Raw genomic sequence first — 22,857 nt, forward strand, 5'->3', positions numbered from 1 at the left:
GAGAGGAGGAGGAGGAGGGGGAAGCCAGTAAAAAGGAGGGTGGAAGATTTATAATTGAATAACTCCCTAAAGCAGGGCAGCGAGGAATGGCCCTGCCAGAAAAAGCAAACACCAAGGGGCAAGTGGGGCCTGTGGAAGTCAACCATTAAAGCGAGAGGAGAGAAATCCTCAGTTGTTATATGTCACAGAAGAGAGGTGTGAGATTTACTAATGATAACTGAAAAACCACAACACCTAAAGCCTTTCTGCTCATCAGCCTCTGATTCTGGAGCTGTGCCAGCCTGCTATAATGCTAAAGCAAATACAGACTAGGTTAACTTGATGCTGCATTGTCTTGTCTTGTAAGTTTTCCAGAGTCTAAAACTGAGCCAGATTATGTCAGTTTTAGAGTCTATTTACACTAATAAAAAGTGTGTTGGGTAATAAACCACACAAGATAAGGTCTTGTTTGATCCATTTACCAAACGGTGATATAAAAATAACACAAACACTGGCTCCACACACTGGCACATGGTAAAATTAACCCAGCACGACTCACACTTGGAAAATTTTTCATCCCCTAATTCATACTTTTAGCAGCCTCAAATCTCCTCTTAAAAAATACATGAGGGGAATTAATTTCAAATGATGCATTTCAAAAAACACAGTCACATTGTTTTTCCTGCCCTTGCTGAACTTGCAGGGGTTTGTCCCAGAATGCACCACTTGCCCTACTTTGCTGTGGAGGCAGAAGGAGCAAAGGCAGCGAGGAGGGGTGCTCCATGAATTAGTTTATCTTGCCTGTTTGGCTTGGCGCTCAGGAGTGGAGAATGGAAGCATGGCACAGCAGCACAGTTCGGCATGAATGGAGCTCTAAACCAAATCGACTCACTTTTCCCAGAGAAAAGAGCTCCACATCAGAGATATGAGCCGCACGATAACTTAGAACTGATCACCCGTGTGGAGCTGAGGGGAAACACTGCAGTGTTGCAACATGGCATGCACCACTGACACGTCACATGAATGTGCATCCATCACCATCCACTTATGTGATGGATCATCTTCATTATGACGCCGATTCATATTCTCTGTGGCGACACGCTGAATCTGAAACTTCAGCCCTTTGCAGCAAACTCACAGTGTTTTGCAGATTATCTTAAATGTAACTCTGAGGGAGACCTCACATAAAGACCTAAAAAGTTTGGTGGAAAACAGTCAAATTATCTTGGTAATGATTTCAAAAACTGGCGTTTGCTTCTACAAAAGGAGACTCTATAAACCATGTCATGTTTAATGATGCACAAAGGAAAAAGGAAATTAAAAAGGCAAAGAAGCAGTGCATTGGCAAATTTTACCTCCTTCAGATTGTGGAAAACTGATGTGCAGCTACAGCTAAACACACACACACACACACACACACACACATAGTCCTGGGGTTTCAAACTTGCTTATTTTATCAGGTGCATTGGCTACTTCTCCCCCTTGAGAAAAAAAAAAAAAAAAAAAAGAAAAAACTGCCTCCCCTCCCCAGCTGCCAATCAGCACTGCTTTGGTTTTTCTCCTTTTGGCTCCTTACTAGCAGAAAAATCTCATTTTAACACAAAGATTTCTTCTTCAGATGAATCATTAACATTTCTGTGCCTTCAAACCTCACAATGATGTTTAGTTAGGTTGAAGCACAAACATCCCAAAACTGTGTGATAGTGTGAAAGCATTATGTCTTCATGGACAGGAGATTTCCCCTTTTCCATGATTTCAGATTGGGAAAACAAACATATTAAAGAAATTATATATAAAGATAAAACCACTACACCGATTGAATTATATCTAATCATCCAAAAATTAAGAGCCTCAATTGGAGCGTAAGCTCTTCCATCAGAACATTTCTCCATCAGGCAACAATCTTTTTTATTTATTGCAGTCTCTTACTGGGTGCTAAAATCTGTGTGATCACCAGCCCTCCGTCCATGAGCTTCAACATGGTGATCCATCTAAACCAGGCTGAGATTAGAATTAAATACTTCCATGCTCTGAAACCTCCAGTTATTTGACTGGTGTCTGAGCCATTTTGTGTGAACTTAAATGAAAATGAAAGGAAAAATAAATAAGATATTTAATCAGCAGGGTGGGGGAAATAAGCTAAATGTTTCTGGATAGATTTAATCACGCATGTACGTACTGATTGATTCAGCGTGTGTCTTCAGTTTGAACCACAGCGTGCAAGCTGAAGCATAAAAGATGACATCTTTGTTTAAAGTTTAGATTATGGTTGATTTAATTGAGTCTGAATGTAAACGGCAGGCTTGTAAACTGGAAAAAAATGTTAAGAGAAAATAAACCCAAATAGGAAATAACACAGATATATGTGTAAATATCACAAAACTAAGGTGATGAGTTATTTTTACTGCCAGAAAATTATTTTTGGTGTACTGTCTTTTATATAATTGCTTTTTAATTAAACCAAATAGCTTAACTTCATTTAAATGAATTCAAATATTAGCAGAAATGTTTAACCTTTTTTATTCCTTCAAAATGTTATTTATTTCTATTTAAAAAAGCAACAAATAAAACTTTTCACTCCTTAAGGGATATTTTATAGGATTTTTCTATAAATAACCAAATTATTTTAATTATATACATATCACAACATATGTGCATATACATGTTGTGAAGATTTTCTCGCTCGAAGGAGGTGTGTGTGTGTGTGTTTGTGAGCGTCCTTGCAGAAATATGTTGCATACTTTTTAGAGGTTTAACGATCAAAACGACACACACGCCTGGCAGACATTTAGACCTAATCGGCCCTCTTTTAAATGTTTTCTGTCAGATCCATCAGCTGCAGCCAAATACTGGTCATATCATCCTTGTTTCATTGAAATATTTGCGTAAATACGCTCCCCTGACGCAGCAGGGTGTCTCCGTGTAACATGGTGAATTATTTTTATTCCTTTGCACCACTTTTATAATTGATTGTATTTCTTTTCTTTTTTTCCGAACTCCAGATTTGCAGCTTTTCGAAACTGTTTCAGCTTATTAAACAACTTAGTGCAGTTTCCATGACTGGAATCACAGAGACGCATCTCTAAAATGTGTTTAAAGGCCCGCGAGACTGCTTGAATTCAATCACTCTGCCCAGTTTTCTCGTCGTCTCAGTAAATACATGTCTCATATTATTAACTCAGCACCGAAATAGAATAAATTTAAAGTTAACCCCGAAATTAAAACAAGTACCAGCAGCTTTAAAAGTAGCCCAGATTAGATCATAAAGTAAAAAAACATGCTTTATAACCTCTAACAGATATGTGGAAAATACCAATTAACGCAAGGTTTAAATATTCAACTTTATTTCTTTTCCAAAGAAAAAGTATAGAAAATCGTCATTTAAATATTTAAAGAAAAGATAATAATTCAGGATCAATTTTTTAAAAAGCCCCTGTGAAAAGTTTTTTTTTTCAATAAAAGTGTGAAAGATGGAGACTTTCTAACTTATCTACAATGTTATTGTAAAACATGAATTTTCCTTTGCTGGAGAAACTGTGTAAGGCTTCTTAAAAGGTCTTTTACCTGAGAAAACACAAGTTTAGAGTGTTGTTTTTTTAATCATTATTAGTGTTAATATGTTTGGTAAGCTCTCCAGAACCAAGCTGAGTCTGTAGTTTCTGGTACTCCTGGTGTAAAGTTAAAAAGTGCGGAGACGCCGCGGGGTGGAAGAGCGCGGGGGAAACGTAGGCAGCGCTGGAGGTCAGAGGAGGAGAATAACCGCTGCACTGGGCCGGGGTGAAGGCGTCCAGGCCCGGCTGCGACTGCAGGAAAGCCTTGGCTGTGAGGGCGCTGCGGGAGAAGAAACTGGACAGAGCCGGTAGGATGCTGCTGACAGGTGGGATGGCAGCGGGGCTGCACAGCGAATGCGCGTGGGGATGGAGGTAGGGGTAAATCTCCAAACCGGGCAGCTGCAGAGCCGCCGTGCCGAGTCCATAGGGGCCGTGCCCGAAGCCGTGCAACCCGCTGGGCTCCAGGTGTTGCTCCTTGAGCGGATCGAAGCGAAAATGCTGCCGCTTGAAGCGCTTCCTCCGCCGCAGGAAGCTCCCGTTCTCAAACATATCTGAGGAGTTTGGATCCAGCGTCCAGTAGTTACCCTTCCCCGGGTTCCCGGGCTCTCGTGGCATCTTTACAAAGCAGTCATTAAGCGATAGATTGTGTCTGATAGAGTTCTGCCACGCCGGGAATTTCTCCCGGTAATATACAAAGCGGTGGCTGATGAAGTCACAGATCTCGCTGAGGGTGAGGCGTTTTTTGGGGCTCTGCAGTATGGCCATCGTTATCAGAGCAATGTACGAGTATGGAGGCTTTACAGACGCAGGGCTTTTGGTTTTAGCAGGAGGTTGACATTCCTGCGAAGGGTTGAGGGTGTCCCGATCTTTATTCTGGCCGCTGGAAATCTCGGCGCTGCGCTCCTGCTCGCTCCGAGACCCATCCGGAGGTAAGAGCTGCTCCTCTCCGCTGTCTTTGACTCCTTCCCCCACGACGTCAATAACAATATCCTCCATGACAATGTCTTCCAAACCCAATGTCATAGTAAACGTCCGAGGGTTAAACTAAGACCACCTGGCAACAGGTGGGTGACTGACAGCTCTACTCCGAAAGTGCGACGAATAGAACTTCACACACGGTCCATTTCCGCTCTCAAAAAGCACAAATCCGTGCGCATTCCAGCCCCTGCTTCTACAAAGAAAAACTCTATCTACAGACCCCCAAGCATCAGCGCCGACGCGCTTTTATCTTTTTTTGGTACTTTTGAGGGGCAAAGAGCGCGTCTGCAACTGATTGCGCGTAAAGTGTAAAAGTGTGCGCGTCCTTAGATGTCCAGCATCATCTGTTTTCACCGCTGCTTTCCTGCGAGACGGCTGGTTGTGATGTCACGAGGGAGAAGATCCTGACCAATGAAAGTGACGCAAAGAGCAGCAGAGTGGGCCACAGCAGCTCGCCGGTGCACCATCACCACCAGTGTCGGTGCCAAGCGGCACGCAAACATCAGAGATCCAGGAAATCAGTTGATAACTTCTTTATAGGTGTGAATATAAAGTTCGTTTTAGAATAAAGTTGAAATGGTAAAAAAGTGGAAAGTGGTTGTTGGACATGAAAATAGTTATAATCCTTTAGAAGATTCACTTTTTGTATTCTTGAGCTCCAAATACTCAGATTTCTAGATCCTCTGCCCATAGAAGAAACACTGAAGGTCTTCTGTAAACACAAATCTCTTTAAAGTAGCTAGAAATTGAGCAAAACATTTTAAAATAAAATAATTTCTAACCGTTTTGGAACAAAAAATAAGTATCGTTTGCATCGGAGAGAAATCTGCACGTTACGTGTGCAGCGCTGACGGGAAATGAGAATTAAAAGGATATAAAAATATAGAGATTTCATGGTGTCCTCTCTGACTTTAAGGACCTCAGATCACCGCACTGAAATCAAAGAGCCAAGGGGGGAAAATCCCCAAACACTTCTCTAACGTGAGGCTGGGATTTAAGCCTTAATCCCCCTCCAAGCCTCCTGCAGCCGCGCTTTATGCTCACACTTGACTCACAATTACACGTTTTCAGACGTACAACAGAGGATAAAACTGGAATGACTGATTTTGTGCTGCTGTGAAAATAATCATTTGTTGCCCACGAGAGCTGAACAAACTGATAAAAAACGGACTACATGGACTTTTTCAAAGTCACCCTCAGTCTTTCGTTTCTCCAAAGAAACACAACACCATTTATGAAAGTGAGGAAGAAATAATATTTGAATTGCAGTCTGCATAACCTGAAACTTTACACCCTCTGTTCTCCTTTTAAGCACAAACCTATCATATTCCACCACAACCCTGTCAGATTATCTTCTTAAATAAGTGGGCAACTGAAAGCAGGATGCTGATATTGGGATGAAAGTAAAAGATTTTCACTTGCTCAGACATAAAAGAAAAGAGGAGAGGAGGGCGCTTTTGGTATTGTTAGGAGGCCTCTGGTTGTTTGTGTTTAATGATGGAGCCCTTTGTTGGGGATTCCCACATTTCCTGCCTCTAATCGTATTGATAGCCCCGGGCAGAGGGGGTCTGGGTCCGGACTGGGTGGGCTATACGGTACCAGCAAAGCTGCAGATGATTTTCCAAATTCATCACGCATGTCTTCAGATTGGAAACAGGCCCCCGTGCGCGTTGTGTGGTTTCAACAAGGCGATAGAAAGGAGCGTCAAATCACTGAGAAAAAAAAAGAAAAAAAAAAAAAAAAGCTGAAGGTATGGCGCTGTGTTTCTGGAGTCAGTTCTTGGGGACCGATGGTGGACAGGACCTTCTCAGATGCGCCAAACCGTCCCACACAGGCAGTTGATGTTGAGCGTTTCCCGATGTTGCATTAACAAAAAAAAAAAAAAAAAAAAAAAGATCCATATTTCTGGTAATTTCTTAAGAACCACGTAGTCATAAAATGCTTTGGAACATTAAATTTGGAACAGGATCTAATGCGCTTTTCTTCCTTTCTGTTTTTATGGATTGGGTAGAATATGGAAACGTTCAAACGAACAAGGCCGTCCTTTCATCCTGAAGACACTTCGCACATATTTTTTTAACAATAACAATGTTACAAAAACGAATCAATTTAGAGATTTTATTTGTTCTGTATCGCAGATGGGAGAGATAGTACCAAGGAATCGGTGTAATAACATCATTTCACAGGAACTGAACGGCTCTGAGGGATCTTTGGATCAGTTTGGATAAATGAAAGCCGCATACGCACAGAAACGCACAGATGAGGCTGTCACGGGCTATTTCAGTTCAATGTTTTCTTTATCTCAGTGAACACCGAAAAGTCTTCACATGGTTCGAGGAGTAATAATAAAAACACAAAAAACAAGATTGTGTGATGTTTTTCTCTGGGAAAAGTTGAACCTGCTTCAAAGAGTGGAGCTTGTTTTCTTAAAATCGTTCCCTTTCTCATCTCCATTCCCTCTAAATCATGGCAAAACAGTGAACATTAATATAACGTGTAATTTAAGACACAATGAATCAAAAGTGTATGAAACAAAGTCAGGCCAACAACTGAGCCAAACCCACACCGAAAACACGCTAAATTTAAAAGGATACATGAGTAAGTTTCACGAGCCGAAGTGCTCATTAACATAGCATTTATGGGCTGACAAACGGCTCCAGAGCATAGAAAGTGATGGAACCTGCGCTTTGCGTCTCATCAGCTCTTTGTAGGATTGTCTCAAACTGCTTTGCTCAGTCATTATGGTGGTTGTGCGGATCCTTGCACTAGGAATGGCACATCTGACACGCTATCAATCACCGAGGTGCGGCACTCTGACTATGTGGCGACATCTAGTGGTGGAAAGAGGAAAGGACAAGCGTAACAACAGGGCGAAAGGATAGAAAAGTTACATCAATATTAAAACATTTAAAAAGAAAGATACTATTGTTATAAGTATCTGGAACTTATTTACAAGAGTTTCTTTGACTTTATTAAATATAGAGGGGAGAAATAAAGTCAATGATCGGCTAATCAGGTCCACCTTGCTAGTACCAGGTTGAACTCTCTTTTGCCTTCAGATTATAATTCTTGGTGTCTTAGATTTAACAAGGTGTTGGATATATTTTCCAGGGATTTTTGCTCCATAGTGACATGATAGCATTACACAGTTGCTGCAGATTTATTGGCTGCACATCCATGATGAAAACCTCCAGTTCCACCAAATCCCAAAGGTTCTCTATTGCAGTGGTTCAACCTCTTTTCCTTGAGGACCCTCTTCATACATATACTAAAAAGCCGTGGACCCCCTGCTCCACCCCGTGCTGAAACCATGCTTGGTTTTATGCTTTCAAAAGTGAGACTCTCACCATAACTAATGTATTCTGATTGAGTCATGTCATTTGATAAAGCCAAAGTTAAATTAACAACATATAGCCGTACTTTTTTTTCTTAAAATAGGGACAATGTGTGGACATTAATTACAATGGCTCTGAATGTTTAAAGCCTCTGGGACACCCTATGCTAGTTCCCGGACCCCAGGTTGGGAACCACTGCTCTATTGGATTGTGATCTGGTGACTGTGGAGGTCATTGGAGTCCAGTTAAGTCATTGCCATGTTCTAGAAAGCAGCTGGAGATGATCTGAGCTTTGTGACATGGTGCATTATCCTGCTGGACGTAGCATCAGAAGATGATACACTGTGGTCATAAAGGGATGGACATGGTCAGCAACAATACTCAGGTAGACTGTGGTGGTTAAATCATTCCATGTTAATACTAAGAGTGCCAAGAAAATATGTCCTACAAATTACACCACTACCAACCTGAACTGCTGATACAAGGCAGGATGGATCCATGACTTTATGTTGTTTTTCAGACTCTATTTGAATGTGAAGTTGAAACTGAAACTAGGCAACATTTTTCCATCCATCCATCCATCCATCCATCCTTCCATCCATCCTTCCTTCCTTCCTTCCTTCCTTCCTTATTCCAGTGCATGTTCCAGTGCATGGTTACAGGAGTGCTGGAGCTTAAGACAGCTTCTATAGGCGAGAGGCAGCAGATACCACCGTGGTTGCCAGTCCATTACAGGTCTTTTATTGTCTAGTTTTGGTGAGTCTGTGTGAGTTGTAGCCTCAGCCGACAGGTGTGGTCTTCTGCTGCTGTAGTCCGTCTGCTTCGATGCTGGATGTGTTGTGTGATCAGAGATGCTATTCTGCAAACCGTACCTTGGATGGAACCGGTTGTTATTACAGTTCCTGTTCATTTTCTATCATCTCCAGCAAGTCTGTCCATTATCCTCTGACCTCTGACATTAACAAGACTTTCTGGCCCAGACAGCTGCTGCTCATTTCATACTTTCTCTTTTTCAGACTATTCTCTGTACACCATAGAGATGGTTGTGTGTGAAAATCCCAGTAGACCAACAACCATGCTACGTTTAAAGTCACTTAAAGTTTGAACTTGTTATGAATTTAAGTATTGATCATGTCTACATGACTAAATAAATAATGTTTCTGCCATGTAACTGGCTGATCATGATCGTAGCCTATAGAAAATATTTTTGAACCTTCATTCAGTTTGTTTGTCCATGTCATGGAAAGTTTTTTTTTAAATTATAATGAAGACTGTCTCTTCTTGGATAGACTTTAGTCTGTAATTCAAGCCACATAATGATTGCCAGTCTTGCTAATTCAGACAATTATCTTAATTTTACGGAATAATGTCTCAAGTCCAGTGAACTTGCTAAGTTTAACATTTTCCAAACTTCAAGAGGACGTTGAATTAAATATTTAAACTTAGTTCAGTCTCATCTTCAAGGCAGCATTTGGCCACTTTAGCTTGTTTAGCCACATTAAGCAGCAGCAGCCTGTTTAGATCATAGACTGGTTTAGAGACATTGCTAGCGTAGGTGCTACTTTTATGTAAACAGTGAATAGCTTGTTTTTTTTATGTCAGGTGAGAAAATGAACTCAATAAGCTGAAAATCCCAAAGCTGCAGATGGCACGAACATAATGGACAATTACGTTACCTGAAAAAGCGTTTTCCTTTCCTGGTGGTCTGCAGTTAATGTTTTTCCTTATTAAAACTTATTTTATTAAAGTGATGAAGGTGAGAAAAAAAATAAACAAAAACCAAGCACTTGTCAACAGTCCGTACAGTGAGAGTTTAATAATTAACAGGTTAGCTGTCAGGGGTTGGATACACTAAAACAAAGCAGTGTGAATAAATGCCAAACATTAGTGCTTCACTTGATAGCATTTTACTTAATTTCATAATATGGGTGAAAATAAATTTTATTCAGTTGGGGTATTTTTTTTTTTTTTTTTTTTGTAGTTCGTTTTCTTTTTCTTTTTTTAAAAAAAACTGGTGTTTCATCTATTTAAAAAAAATTTTAAACAGCATTTATTGTATTTAACGACACCAAGTGAGAAAGCTTAAATAAATAAATGGACAAATAAATAACTAAATAAATACCCTTTCATTCCATTGATTTATTTTAGTTAAATTATAAAATATTTTAACTCTAGACTCACATATTTAGCAGCTATAAACCTTGTGCATTTATTGAAATACTAGTAAGTACTCTGACAGCTAAGGATTCTGGGAATTATTTACAGTTACATGTATGTCCTAAAAGAAATAACAGTTTAAGTTTAGCTTTAAAAACACAAACTAACCAAAAAGCATTGAGCATCATGAAAAACAAAATATATAGAGACAGAACATGTTAAAAAGCACATCTAAATAGAAACAAAGCTTTATTGGACATAGCAAATCATTTAAATTTGTGCATTTTAACCACAGGCCAAGAAAGCACAGACGTAATAACTAACATTATTGAAAAAAACAACTTTCCATTTATATAAGCCAGATTCATGGTCCAGGTGTTACTCATGTAGGATTACTGTCGTGGCTCAGTGGAACATTTTAACCTAAAACAGAGCCATAATTACCATTATTGATTGCACCTGGACTGTTCCTGCTATGTTACCTGCTCTATTCTATTCTATTCTATTCTACAGTCATTTAGCAGACGCTTTTATCCAAAGCGACTTACATTTGAGAGGAAGAACAACACAAGCATGAATTCAAACAAGATGGGACGTCATAATTAAGTGATAGTCAGACCGCTTTTGAGTCCAGTTGGACCCAGGTGCTGTCATGTAGTGCTAGTGCAGTGCATATAATTTTTTTTTTTTTTTTTTTTTTTTTTTTTTATTTAAATACAGGATCACGATTTCATCAAACAATATCAACTAGGTCATAAGTGCATGATTTCATCACATAATATCAAATTGGGCATAAGTGCATGATTTCATCACACAATATCATCTTGGGCATAAGTGCACACAGCTTCTTCAGTACTTGGTTGAGCCAAAAAGCTGGACAAATCTTTCTGACTCATTTAGTTAAGCTAAATGTGGAAATGCTCCTTAAACAACTGAGTCTTTAGCTTGGTCTTAAAAGTAACTCTAACTTTACTGAATGAGGAATTTTAGATGGCTGAAAATAATGTTACAACTTTCACAAAGTAAAAAGGGCAGTTTTTAGAAAGCAAAATCAAGAGACTGTACATAAATATGATATATGCCTTATGTTGGTAACACTGATTTGAAGTTAAAAATACTTCCTTGACTTTTCCAGTAGAGGGAGCTCTTACACCAGTAAGAACGTTCTAATTTCTAAAGAAACAATTCACTTCACCATCAGTTCCCAAGCCTGGCAGACAACTGTTACACACACACACACACACACACACACACACGCACACACACACATTTAATTTTTTACTTTCAGGGCCCAGTTTATGATTTGCATGACATTTCCCTCGTGTGGGATTTATTTCGGACGCCTTTGCTTTTTTGAGTGATGTTGTACATTAAACACAGTAATACAAACAACTCTGGTCAGTATCAGAAAGTGTAAAGAGCCCCGCTGACCTTTACAAGCATTTTTAAGCCTTGCCTCTAAAAGCTGCTGCACCAGACTCTGGAACAACAGAACTGAAATCTCCTGTATTGTTTTTTATTTGCACTCACAGCAGCAGTTCGCCTGCACTGTAGTGTTCATCCCAGCGCAGCTATGAGAGTATGCCTGACGATGGAAGGAATGCAGATGTGTTTTAAAGCTCAGCTTGCACCATGTTGACTGACTGTCAGGGGTCAGAGCACTAACAAGAGCAACTAGCAAACTATTGGGGTGTAACAAGAAGTTTGTTTGGTTTCTCTTACATGCATGGCTGGCATGGTTCCTAGAAGAGGATGTAAAGTGATAAACTGCCAGGCAGTGATTGAGTTTTTCACTGTCCTGCATCTTCACATGGCATGCTAATCTCCTACTGCCATCTTCTTGACTGGTATTGCTTTGACATCATGTTACAGCTTGTCTGAAGAGCATTCGCATGCCATAAGAGAGTTTGTTGAGGTATAAATCTCCAAAGCAATGGGACAAAAATGTAAGATTTGATCAGCAGGGTTCTGAGATGTTAGTGAGTAGATGATAGTGTGTCTAGGCAATGACATGCCAGAATCCAGTGAGTAAACACACCCAACTGAGCTGTAGCCACTCAATCGCTTTCATGAGGCTTTCCAAAAGTTTGGATGTGAGAAATCTCAGAGGTCAGTGGGAACAGACCACCTGGTTTTGGTAACCCTTTGAAAACACAAGCATGAGTTGGTTTGCTTGAAATGAAACTTCTCCACACTTCTCCATTTACCCACTCTGCCTGATTTCCGAACAGCTGCATGAAAGAGAAAGCAAAACACACAGGCATACAAATATTTTCAAACCAGCATGTGAACTTCTCACATGTTCTATTTGTATCAAGAGAGTTTTATTTCTAACATTAAGGAAATTGATATTTGCTGCTTCTATAAATAGGGAAGTCTAACTTTTGTCAGAGCTGCTGGTGTGACATTTAAGGACCAGAGTCAAATATTCGCTGACATCTAAAGCAAGCGATTTAGCCATGTGTGCTGACCCTGCATCTCATGTAAGTAGAGAAGGCCTGCACAGCAACTGGTCCCTGGACTCCCCGGGGTCAGACCCCTCGGGGGGCTGTGGGGTTAGAGGACAGGTTGCTACAATGAGCTCCTCAAATGGAGCCCACCATAATTATTTTAGACCCCTTCAACAGAGAGAGACACATGTCAACACTTGCACATGCATAAACTTTTCTTTTTTAATCCTTTTGTACAAAGCAAGCAGCAGGTTAGTGCTGCAGCATAAATGATGCAGGCGGTTCCAGAAACACCAAATCAGCCCACTGATTCCATCACCTTCAGCTCCAACACAAACACATTCCAGGGTTGATTCCCACTGGACAAGTTCAACGCTGACAGACACATTCCTCTGCTGGCATCCCCTCAGCAAACCCACCTGGTGTCTCTTTTAGCTTCCACATGTTTAGCTGGAACGTGACCTTTCTGACATCCTTGGACAGCAGCAGCTTTGCCCCCTAAAACACAGGTGTGGAGCGGATGCATTGAGACATGGGATCAGTTTGCATTTGTTTCATCTGTGCTAAAAGTTGTGCCCACTCTGTTGGCTCTTCACAGCTGATGCCTCGAGAGTGTATTTTTGTTGGAATTGAGACTGTTTGCTCTGGAAAATGCATAGGAGGCCCAGGATGACAGATTGCAGCTGGTTCTAGTTTTACATCCTGATCTCTGGTGAATTCATACAAATTTAGACACACAATACTGCCCCAAGGATTCTTCCATGAGAGAATCAGCATATTGCATGCACAATGCAGCCTGCAGCTTGTGTGGGATGGCTGACATTGCCAAGAATAGCACATGAACCTTTACTCCAGGTGTCCTGAGCAGCATTTGCAAACAAATCACCAGTTATGTGCTTGCAGACTGTCACAGTGCCGATGATCAGTGAGGGGCATGAACAGTATGCTGACGGACCCACAGCAGCTTCCTGCTTCCTGATGAGTATCCAGTTGTGGGAAATCCAGGTCGTCTGCACACTCAGCCTCCTACGCGAAACCTCATATACAGTGGGCATGCACTTACTCACGTACAAGCATATAAACACATACACTAGCACAGCCTCCTGTCATGAGAATCACAAGAGCAATAAAGAAAAACCAGAAAAGTGTTTAAAAAACAAAATTTCCTTGTAATGTAATCAGCTGATTTGACTGAAGCCGTAGGTGTATCCACTCGTTTTTCTGGCACAGTAAGCTGCTAAGTAACTGTGACAAAAGACATGCAGGTTCTGACAAGCCCAGCAATGTGGGCATAATGACTCAACGTTGTTTACAAGAGAAAACGATTTATGACTAATCATGGCAGCTTTTTGACTGTAGGCTTCACTGAATGAATGTCTTTTCATGGGCGTGGGAAAAAATGTTGAAGAAAGCTGTAATAAAAGCCAAAGATATGCCAGTTATGAAGAGTGTATTTCCAAACGGCTCCAGTGTCCAAGCTTTTTGTTGCCCGTCCAACAAACAGACAAGCCAAGGAAAACAGGGACAAAAGAGAAGAATGTTTATCTTTTGGGTCTTTGAATTTCTGCCTCCCAAACTGGGAAGAAGTCAGAAGAATTTATGTTTCTTTACAAATAAATTCTCTATTGGGATTAGCTACAGCGAGGAGGAATTATAACAAATTGTTTTTAGTCTTTGCAGTTCTTAGTTTAATAAAAAAATGAAATTAAAAAATAATAATAATGAAAAAAAGAAGCAGAGCAGAAAAGACATAATAAAAGGAGTTAAAGCTGAAACTGTTTGGCAAAAAAATTTGGAGGACGTTCCTCTGGTATCAGGAAGAGGTGGGGAGCAGAGAGGAGGCAGGTTGCACAAGAGTTGGTCTGGAGGAGGAATGACAAGATAGAAAACTGGATATGACAAAGCACAGAATGAAACCTCTGACAGTAGATAATGAGAGCAGACATGAAGGAAATCACATTTCTAATTGAATTGAGGCTTCATTTGTGCTTATAGGACCAGAGTTAGCATTGCAGCCCCACAGTCATGATATAACCTCCACCGTGTTGCAACATGTTACATAACTTTTCAACCTTAAAACTCCACGACTTGTTGGTGACATCTATTATGTGCATTTCTGGATCCATCGCAGCCCAACGTGCCCCCCTTAAAAGAGGTAGGGTGTTCTTCTTAAGATACCAAGTTAGGTTTATCTTTCCACATGTTTCCAGAGTGATTTCCCCTTAATTCATATACTGTGTATTCATATAAGGTTTTTCAAACAAAAGAAAAAATCTTTCTTTTATAAGTTGTGATTTTCTTGGCCTTTGCCAACAGTCTTGCTGTTTTTAGTGTATAGCATCTGTGGAAAAAACCTGCTGATCGCTGATTTCAGGTCATGAGTGTATTTAACCCTTTAAAGCCTGAACCAAAAAAATGTGGGAAGAAAAATTATTTTTTTTTTAAATATGAAATCTTTATTTGACCCTTTAACAAAATGTAAAAAAAACATTGTACTCACATAAAAACCATCCTTTCCTTCTTTACTACAATCACTCCAGATTTTCCCACATCTCTCAACTTGTGCTCTCCCATCAAAGTTTTATTCAAAGGTAACACGAGGGCTAAATAACAGTTGGTCTCAATTAACCAACAAAGTATATTTCACCGTAGCCAGAGGACACATCAGCTCAGCCATTGTTTGTGTCCTGTCCTTCTCCGACTGACTGCTGATATTCCCAACTTTTCCTCTTTCAGTTTGGATTGGGCTGCGTAATGCTCACTATGGTGAACAAATTATTTAACGAACTGTTTAGGGAGACCAAATGTTACTTATTGAAACATGGCATCAGTAGGAGGATTTTGTATATTTTAATAGACTGTGTCCCTCTGATAGTGCTGACTTTTTAGTTTCTATTATCAAATAGGAGAAAGTTTTAAGGATTGGTGATTTTAACTTGCAATGGAGCTTCAGAATTTTTAACATTACTGAATCTTTGTTTCCTGCTTATAGAAAGGAACATACATTAGACCTGTTTTTTTTTTTTTTTCAGGTCTAGCTTTTGTCGATATTCAACTGAAGTATATTCATGTGAGCAACCACAGCTTCATAGTCTGTTTAATGTTGATCATCCTACTTTTAAAGTGGTATCTAAGAGGTGCATCATTAACCAGAGTGCTGTGGAAAGGGCGTTCTCTCATCCTCATGTTAAGTGTATAATAACTCATGCTTGTTTATCTTACAGTGACTCCTGTTCCACTCATAACAAGCACTTTCTGTGGAAAAATGAAAATATATGCAATTTATGAGGAAAGTGCAAAAAAGGTTTAGACAATTTGGCAGGTAACCAAGATAGTTCTTAAGCTGCATTTTAAGGAGCTTTTTGCTTCTTTAAATAATATTAATAATAAATCTCAGAACTTCTCACTTTGCTCATTTAATGTCTTTAAATATAAAAAGGAAAAAGTCCTATTTGATAGGTACCATTAATTCAATTGTCTCCCCCAGTGTCTTCTCTTATTTGTGATCTCTAAAACCGATTTTAGTTTCTTTATTAAGATCTCTCTCTCTGAATTGCCCTGTGATCTTTCTTTCTCATGCATCTGGTCCTCCGTTGATTTCTTTGCAAGATATCTGCACTCTATAAGCAACATTGAAACTACATTCAAGACCTTTTGAAGTTCTTCTGACTTAACTTTAAGCCTTTGACTCAGTTGTATTGCTAAAACTGCTTTACCCAAAGTGTCTTTGACGGCTGTGGACTATGGAGGGACTATTTTACCTCAGTCTTTTGACACAGCTGATCACAGAATTTTAATCTAATGCTGATTGGTTTGCTTGAATTTGAAAAGAAACAAACCTGAAAACATAAAGACGAAAGAGATCTATTCATGGACTTGTCTAAAAGGATTGTGTTGAGATGCACCTTCCTGAACAAACTTGGTTGGATCCCAACTTGTACATAATGTGTTTTTTTTCCATAATTGCTAATAATGAGCTCCCCTCCATGTTGGATCAAAACTAACAGGAAAAAAAAAGAGAGGGGGTCTTCATTTTAAACTGCTCCCATATTTTTTTTAACACAGCCCCCATACTGCAGAAGAATGCAATAAAAAAATAGACATGATCAGGCGAAGTGCCCCCACACACCTACATCACGGCGTATTTAAGTCTATGTCAGAGGTCTTACACAAACAAAAACTTATTTTCCAGCTTCCCAAACTCTAACTTTGTAGCATCCCTGTTGTATTACAAAGGAAAACATGGACTCTCCAGTCATCAGCTTTAAAAGTGCTGCATACTATTTTTATGATGGTGGAAGTGCAAATTATATAATGCAAATAATAAAAAGCTCCTGGTAGACAAATTTAAATTCCTGGGAGGTTTTGTTTTGTGAAGTAGCTAATTGCACAGCCACTTTTCTTTCCTTTTTAGTAAAGGACCCAAAACCATCACTCAGTAGATGCAGAAATCTTTGAGGCTTTGTGCAAAGTTATTTCAGTATGACTAACAGTTTTTGGTCTTGTATGTGCATATGTCTGCTTGGCCCCTTTATTGGGGTTTAAAAAAAAGGAGGGGGATTAAGTATTGCACCATATACTTCTTTCATTCAGTACCACAACATGTGTTCAGAGCACAATGAAGACATTGAGAGAAGCGATCATCCCCCTTGTACCCCAGATACCCATAAATGTTCCCCCGTGGTTCAGAGGAGAATTCCTGCTGACAGTCGTGACCCTCGCACTGCTCTGATCTGAACGTATTGGGCTTAAATGTGGTCACTCTCTTGTACACACACAGCAGCACAAAATCACCAGCCATCTTACCTCTGACCTCATGATATGTTTGAAAGTTTGAACATGTTAACAGCAGGAGCAAATGGTAACAATAAAGATGCCAAACAAGACCTGGGCTGCAATAACTCACCTTTAAGAGAAACATGATGCACACACTGTGTGAAGCTGTTTAGTCATGCATTTTACTAGATTTCACCATGAACCTTTAGGCCATTAATGGGGAAAGTCATGCATCAGTTTAACTTGACCTTATGTACTCCTCACTAAGACTCCATTTTTAAAAACACACATCCTTAAGAAAATCTGAGCCTTTGTGCTTGGCAGTAAAGCCTTAATCACACGATACCAAAATCCCTCACACGTTGCACCAGCTATATGGGATCTACATCTTTTCTACTGAATTCTTTCTTTTGTGCAACTCCAGCTCCAGTTTTTTTTTACCTTTGTCAGCACCAGACTTTATGAAAAGAGTCATGTGAAATAGAAGTAAGACAGACCAGAAGTTCAAATTAAACAAATCCGTTTGAAGTCTGAGTGGTTATAAATCACCCTTTGTCGATGTAAAAAAAGTTTCTCCCACAAAAATTTAGTGGCTTGTAAAGGATGTTTCAATCTCAAAAGTCTATTTAAGAGTCTTACTTCACTTTCAAGGATGTGCTGTTATAATACTACAAATTTAACCCATGAGGTTTTGGTGAATGTGTGTTACTGTGTGTTCAACACCAACATCATAGTAGGAAGCAGCACAGCATTAGCGAGTTTTTTTTTTTTTTTTTTTTTGTAAATACTTGTTGATTCAGGAACAACTGGCAAAACTAATCAAAATACTGCTGCAATTAGTTACTTAAAGGTTAACACCTTATTATTGCCTCTTTCTTCCACAGAGCTACAGAGCTTCCTCTATTCTGGCCTGTGACACATTACCACAGTCAAGACCTTTGTGGTTCAAGTTTCTGTGCCAAGGTTGAAAAATCCTGAACTTTAGCTAAAGCTTTGGTGTTTTGAAACCTCTCTGTTTTCAAGAATGTGTGCATCTGCGTGTCCAGTCTCAAATTCAGAGCGGGAAGTAACAGCTATTAGAAAATTTAGGAAGTTTAGTTGCCAACATACATCAGTGACCTCTTGACCCAGTATGAACCTGCCAGAATCCTCAGGTCATCTGGTTTCAGTTTCTTATCATTTCCCAGAGTCAGAACCAGACATGGAGAAGCTGCATTCAGCTTCTATGCTCCACATGTCTGGAACAAACTCCCAGAAAGCCTCAGATCAGCTGAAACCCTCAGTTTATTTAAATCCAGGTTAAAGACCCACCTGTTCTCTGCTGCATGGAACTAGTTTTTATTTAGAAGTCAAAATCTACATCTGGTTCTTTTAAGCTGGAATCATGTTTTAACATTGTCTTTCCCCACACTGAAATTTTATTTCTTGCATTTTATCTATTTTATTTTAGCATCTTCGTTCTGTTTTTATTTCATTAATTGCATTTCTTTTAATCTTTTTAATCTTTTCTTTAAATTATTAATGCACTTGTATTGCTTTCTGCGCCCTGCTGAAATGTTTTATGTAAAGCACTTTGAATTGTCTTGTACATGAAATGTGCTATACAAATAAATTTGCCTTGCCTTGTGAAAGCTTGTAAGTTTGGAGCTAGCAGAACTAATTATACGGCTGTAATCGGTGAGCCAAAAGTTAACATGTTAACTTCTCTTTGCCTCTTCGCAAGTTTACTAAATCAATGTTCAGCTTCCTGTATTCTGTCCTCTGAAACGTTAGCATTGCCAAGCCCTCGGTGGTGCCAATTTCTCTAGAGAAATTGAATAAGCTTAAACTTTTACTGACGCTTTGGTGTGTTAGCAACTGCTTTTAAGAATGTGTGTGTGTCTGCAAGTCTAAATTTATGCCTATTTATGTGCTATGCAAAAGATGGATACAGAGCATTTTGTCCATCTTCTGCATAATTTGGTTAATTTTCAAGGCCCATACAGATGCGTACCCTGACGAAGCTAATGGAGTACCACCACCCAAACCTATGGAGGCATTTTTTAACAATATAGCTGATATGTGACCTGTGAAAAGAACATAAAAGAAGATGCCATAATGGATTGAATGAGCACTACCACTGTCTAGCCATGACGCCATGTTTGCTTTTATCTGAAACTGATGTTGAACTCTGCTCTGCCCTCTGGTGGATGTTTTGGGTAATGACAACCATGCCAACATAAGAGAAGCATATAAGTATGTGGGCAATGACGTTTGAAATGGACCTGTTTATGTATATTAAGGGAGCATAATATGAGCCTCAACATCAAAGTCAGAGCAGGAAGCAGCACAGCTGAATAACATTTAGTACGTATCTGGTTGTGAAAGCTTGTCAGTTTAGGAGCTACTGACAGAGCTAATCAGTGAACTGCTGTAATTTGTGAGCTAAAAGCTAAGACATTAGCTTATCACTGCTTCTTTCTTCTTTTTTTATTTAAATGAGTTTATTAGCTTGATGCAGAGCCCTCTGTAATCTCAGCACAGCTAAGACCTCTGTGGTGCACATTAGCAAAGTTCCTTGAAAAATCCTGAACTTTAACTGAACCATTTTAACACCTTTATGTGTTTGTGTGTGTGTGTGAAACACAAACTATGTTTTTTAATGAGTCCTGACCACACAAGAACAGGTTTTCAGTGTGTGTGTGTGTGTGTGTGTGTCTGCGTGCTTCATTGTATGAACCTATGCAATCTTTACTCTTTTCTGTCCATATGTGAATGAGGCAACTGTGATTAGAGGGTGACATTATAGAATTCCCTTCGGGCTAGTTCACCCTGTTATTTTTCCCCCTGTCAGCCTGTGCTCTCCACAGGGAGGGTGGGTCCGTGACCTCCCTCCCACGCACAACCACTAATAAGGGAGGCACCCATCTCACACAACCCTTTCTAAAGTCCCATAGGGAAGTGGTTAAGAGTTCAAACCCCCCCTCCCCTTCTCATTTCTCATAAAGTATAGTGTTAACCAGAATTCAGGCTTATCGTCCTGGCTTCTATCTGGACTCATGGATGTCATCAGAAGTAATAAACTTGCTGCACTCAAGCAGGGTCAGTGTAAACATTTAAGGATTTGGGCTGACTTCACTTTGAATTTTTAAACAGAAGAAGAAGAAAAAAATGACAGACAAAGAGGCCAAGTGGTGACTTCAACAAAATGTCTCGCAAACATTTTCTGGTCCTCCCCCCACCCCCCTTCCTCTGGTTCTTTTTCCTACTGTCTCCCCCTCCCTGTTTCCCACCCACTGTATTCAGAAGTCCTGAAAGCAGGGCTCTTCAGTAAAACAAACAGCCCAGGGCCTTGTTTGGTCAGAGCACCCCACGAAGGCATGGAAGCATTTGAAGGAGGGTAGAAAAAAAACACTGGGATGCATGCATTGGATGTTTTTATTTATTAAGCTTTAAGAGAATAAAACAATTCTTGACAACAGAGCGCAATAACTAAGAAACATGTCAGTCCTGTGGTCTGTATTGGGCATTTTGATGTTTTCAAGCAGACAAATGATTCTGATAAAAAGTTCAGAGTTATGCCGGGTTCATGACAACCTTCAGAGTCAGGAAACCACAGCGTCGGGACTGGCAGTTTAACAAATGACAGAAACAAAGTAATGCACATCTTAAATGTTTACTTGAAAGGACATCACATTGGCTCATTTCTAACCATGGGAACCAAAAACTTCATTTTAAATGTCACACTAGGGCCGCAGTCTTTCTGTTAGGCTCAGAATGACTGATTCACCCTCTGCAGCCAGAGTACATTAACATGGCAAACACAGGGGTTTTCACCTTCAGGCATGATGGCATCACCACAGGACCCTGACTAAACTCTTAGCTGAAAAAAGTCTTTTACTTAATTTTTCTAGTTTTGCAATGCAGAACATTATTAATTGTCATTGAGTCTCAGCGGTCTCATCAACCTTCAGGTCCAGTAGCAGTCAAGAGGTTGCAGTGAAGAAGCTATAATAAAGGAACTGTATAGAGCCTAAACAGCAAAAAGCTGCCGACAGAGAAAGTCAACAACTCATCTGTGAGCTCAAAGTTGGTTAGTGTTAGTGGTTTATGTCAAATTACTTTCCTCTGGTGTTAGAAAAAACAGACATTGTTCTCTCACAAGTCAACCAAAACAAAAAAATCCAGCTGCTACCCTGCAACTTCAAGATGTTTCTCTGTTTAAACACACCTAATTCAAATTAATGAGTCACTCTGCACAACTTGATCAGCTGCTGGATCCATTTAATTTGAATCATGTGTATATGAGCAGGGAAACATCTAAAACCTGCAGGACAGCAGCCCTGAGGACCAGAGTCTCTCCTTCTTAATCTTTCCATATTTATCAAGTAACTAATTCAGTTTCATTTTTACATATTTGGAATATTTTTCAATAGAAAAAAAACACTTCATGACTAAAATGGCTTAGATATAACTACACTATTTCCTCACTAAATGTTCAGGACTTCTGTTGCAGTTCGCGTTGGTTTCCCTTCACAGCTGCAGTCTTTTCAAGAGCTCACACTGAGCTGAAATTAAGTTACAGTAAAAAGAAAAATATGAGCTTTTAATTGGATTTGATGTAAAATTAACACAAAGTTAACAAGGTATAGCTCAGTCCAGACATTCCCGCTTCCTCGGTTCCCAAGACTCCAAACGCCTGCAGATCTGTAAAACACAAGAGGCTTTAAAAAACCCTCGAGAAACACCAAAGTCCATTAAAAGCACTCCTCCCCCTGTTCTGTCTGGGAAAACTGCTGAACAAACTTATGAAGGAAATGAGGACGGCACATAACAATGTTAGAATAGTTTGTCCCATTAGGGAAATATCCAATGTGAGTCTTGTTTTTTAGTATTTATGGTCAATCTTTAACCATAAAGAAGTCTCGGACCAACTAAGTTATTTTTCTAAGTGGGGTCTGTTTTTAATTGACTTACACTCTCTCACACACCCACAAAATACACAGACAGAGTTCCAACAAAGTAAAGGAAGAGAGCGGGTGAGAAAATTGCAGCACTACGATGTCTAAGATTGGGCAATCTGCTTGCCACCTTCAGATTTAAACCACAGAGCAGAGGTGGCACGCTGTCTGCCTCATGACAGTGAGAACTGTGGTTAAAAATTTGACGTCTGATTGCAGCAAAAAAATAAATCTGGGTCAAACTCCACCATATGCTGTTTGTGCCCCCACAGTTTCTGTAAACCCACTCAGAAAACAACTCTGTTGATTTTACTCTAAGTTCAATGAAGGAAATTGATGGTTAGGTATTCTCACAAGAGCAGCCTCTTTATTGTTAGTTATTAGTAAGCGCTGGATGGCTGATATCACAACATTCTTGCAAACAGGTTTTCTTCCCTGCGGTAATAACATCTCCCAGTTTGTTGGACTAAACTGGGGGGTTTTTATGAAAAGTCTTTACAGAGGAAACATGGTGCCTGTTAACATCACAGCAGTGATTATGAGAATCCAAACACAGAATAAGGCAAAGTGTTAAATCATTTTAGAAAAATAAGCACACAGAGCCCGCACTGTTTTTGTGTCCAGCTATGAATCATTTAAACTGATGGTCTGTTTCTTGTTCTCCGTGTGCTCATAGCTCATTGTTTCACTT

At 39.7% G+C, this 22,857-nt stretch overlaps 1 protein-coding gene across 1 annotated transcript; it reads right to left on the minus strand.

The window, feature by feature from the left end:
- Positions 1-3,379: 3,379 nt before the first annotated feature.
- Positions 3,380-4,817, minus strand: foxd7 (forkhead box D7). Its single transcript, XM_041971853.1, has one exon. The coding sequence runs from the start codon at positions 4,551-4,553 to the stop codon at positions 3,576-3,578; it is 978 nt and encodes a 325-aa protein (XP_041827787.1). The 5' UTR covers positions 4,554-4,817; the 3' UTR covers positions 3,380-3,575.
- Between the last annotated feature and the right edge of the window lie 18,040 nt (positions 4,818-22,857).

This window comes from Melanotaenia boesemani, chromosome 2 (genome assembly GCF_017639745.1).
Source record: "Melanotaenia boesemani isolate fMelBoe1 chromosome 2, fMelBoe1.pri, whole genome shotgun sequence".
Lineage (NCBI taxonomy): Eukaryota > Metazoa > Chordata > Actinopteri > Atheriniformes > Melanotaeniidae > Melanotaenia > Melanotaenia boesemani.

Coding starts and splice junctions, on each gene's coding strand:
- foxd7 (XM_041971853.1), bottom strand. CDS start 4,553: ATGACATTGGGTTTGGAAGACATTGTCATGGAGGATATTGTTATTGAC.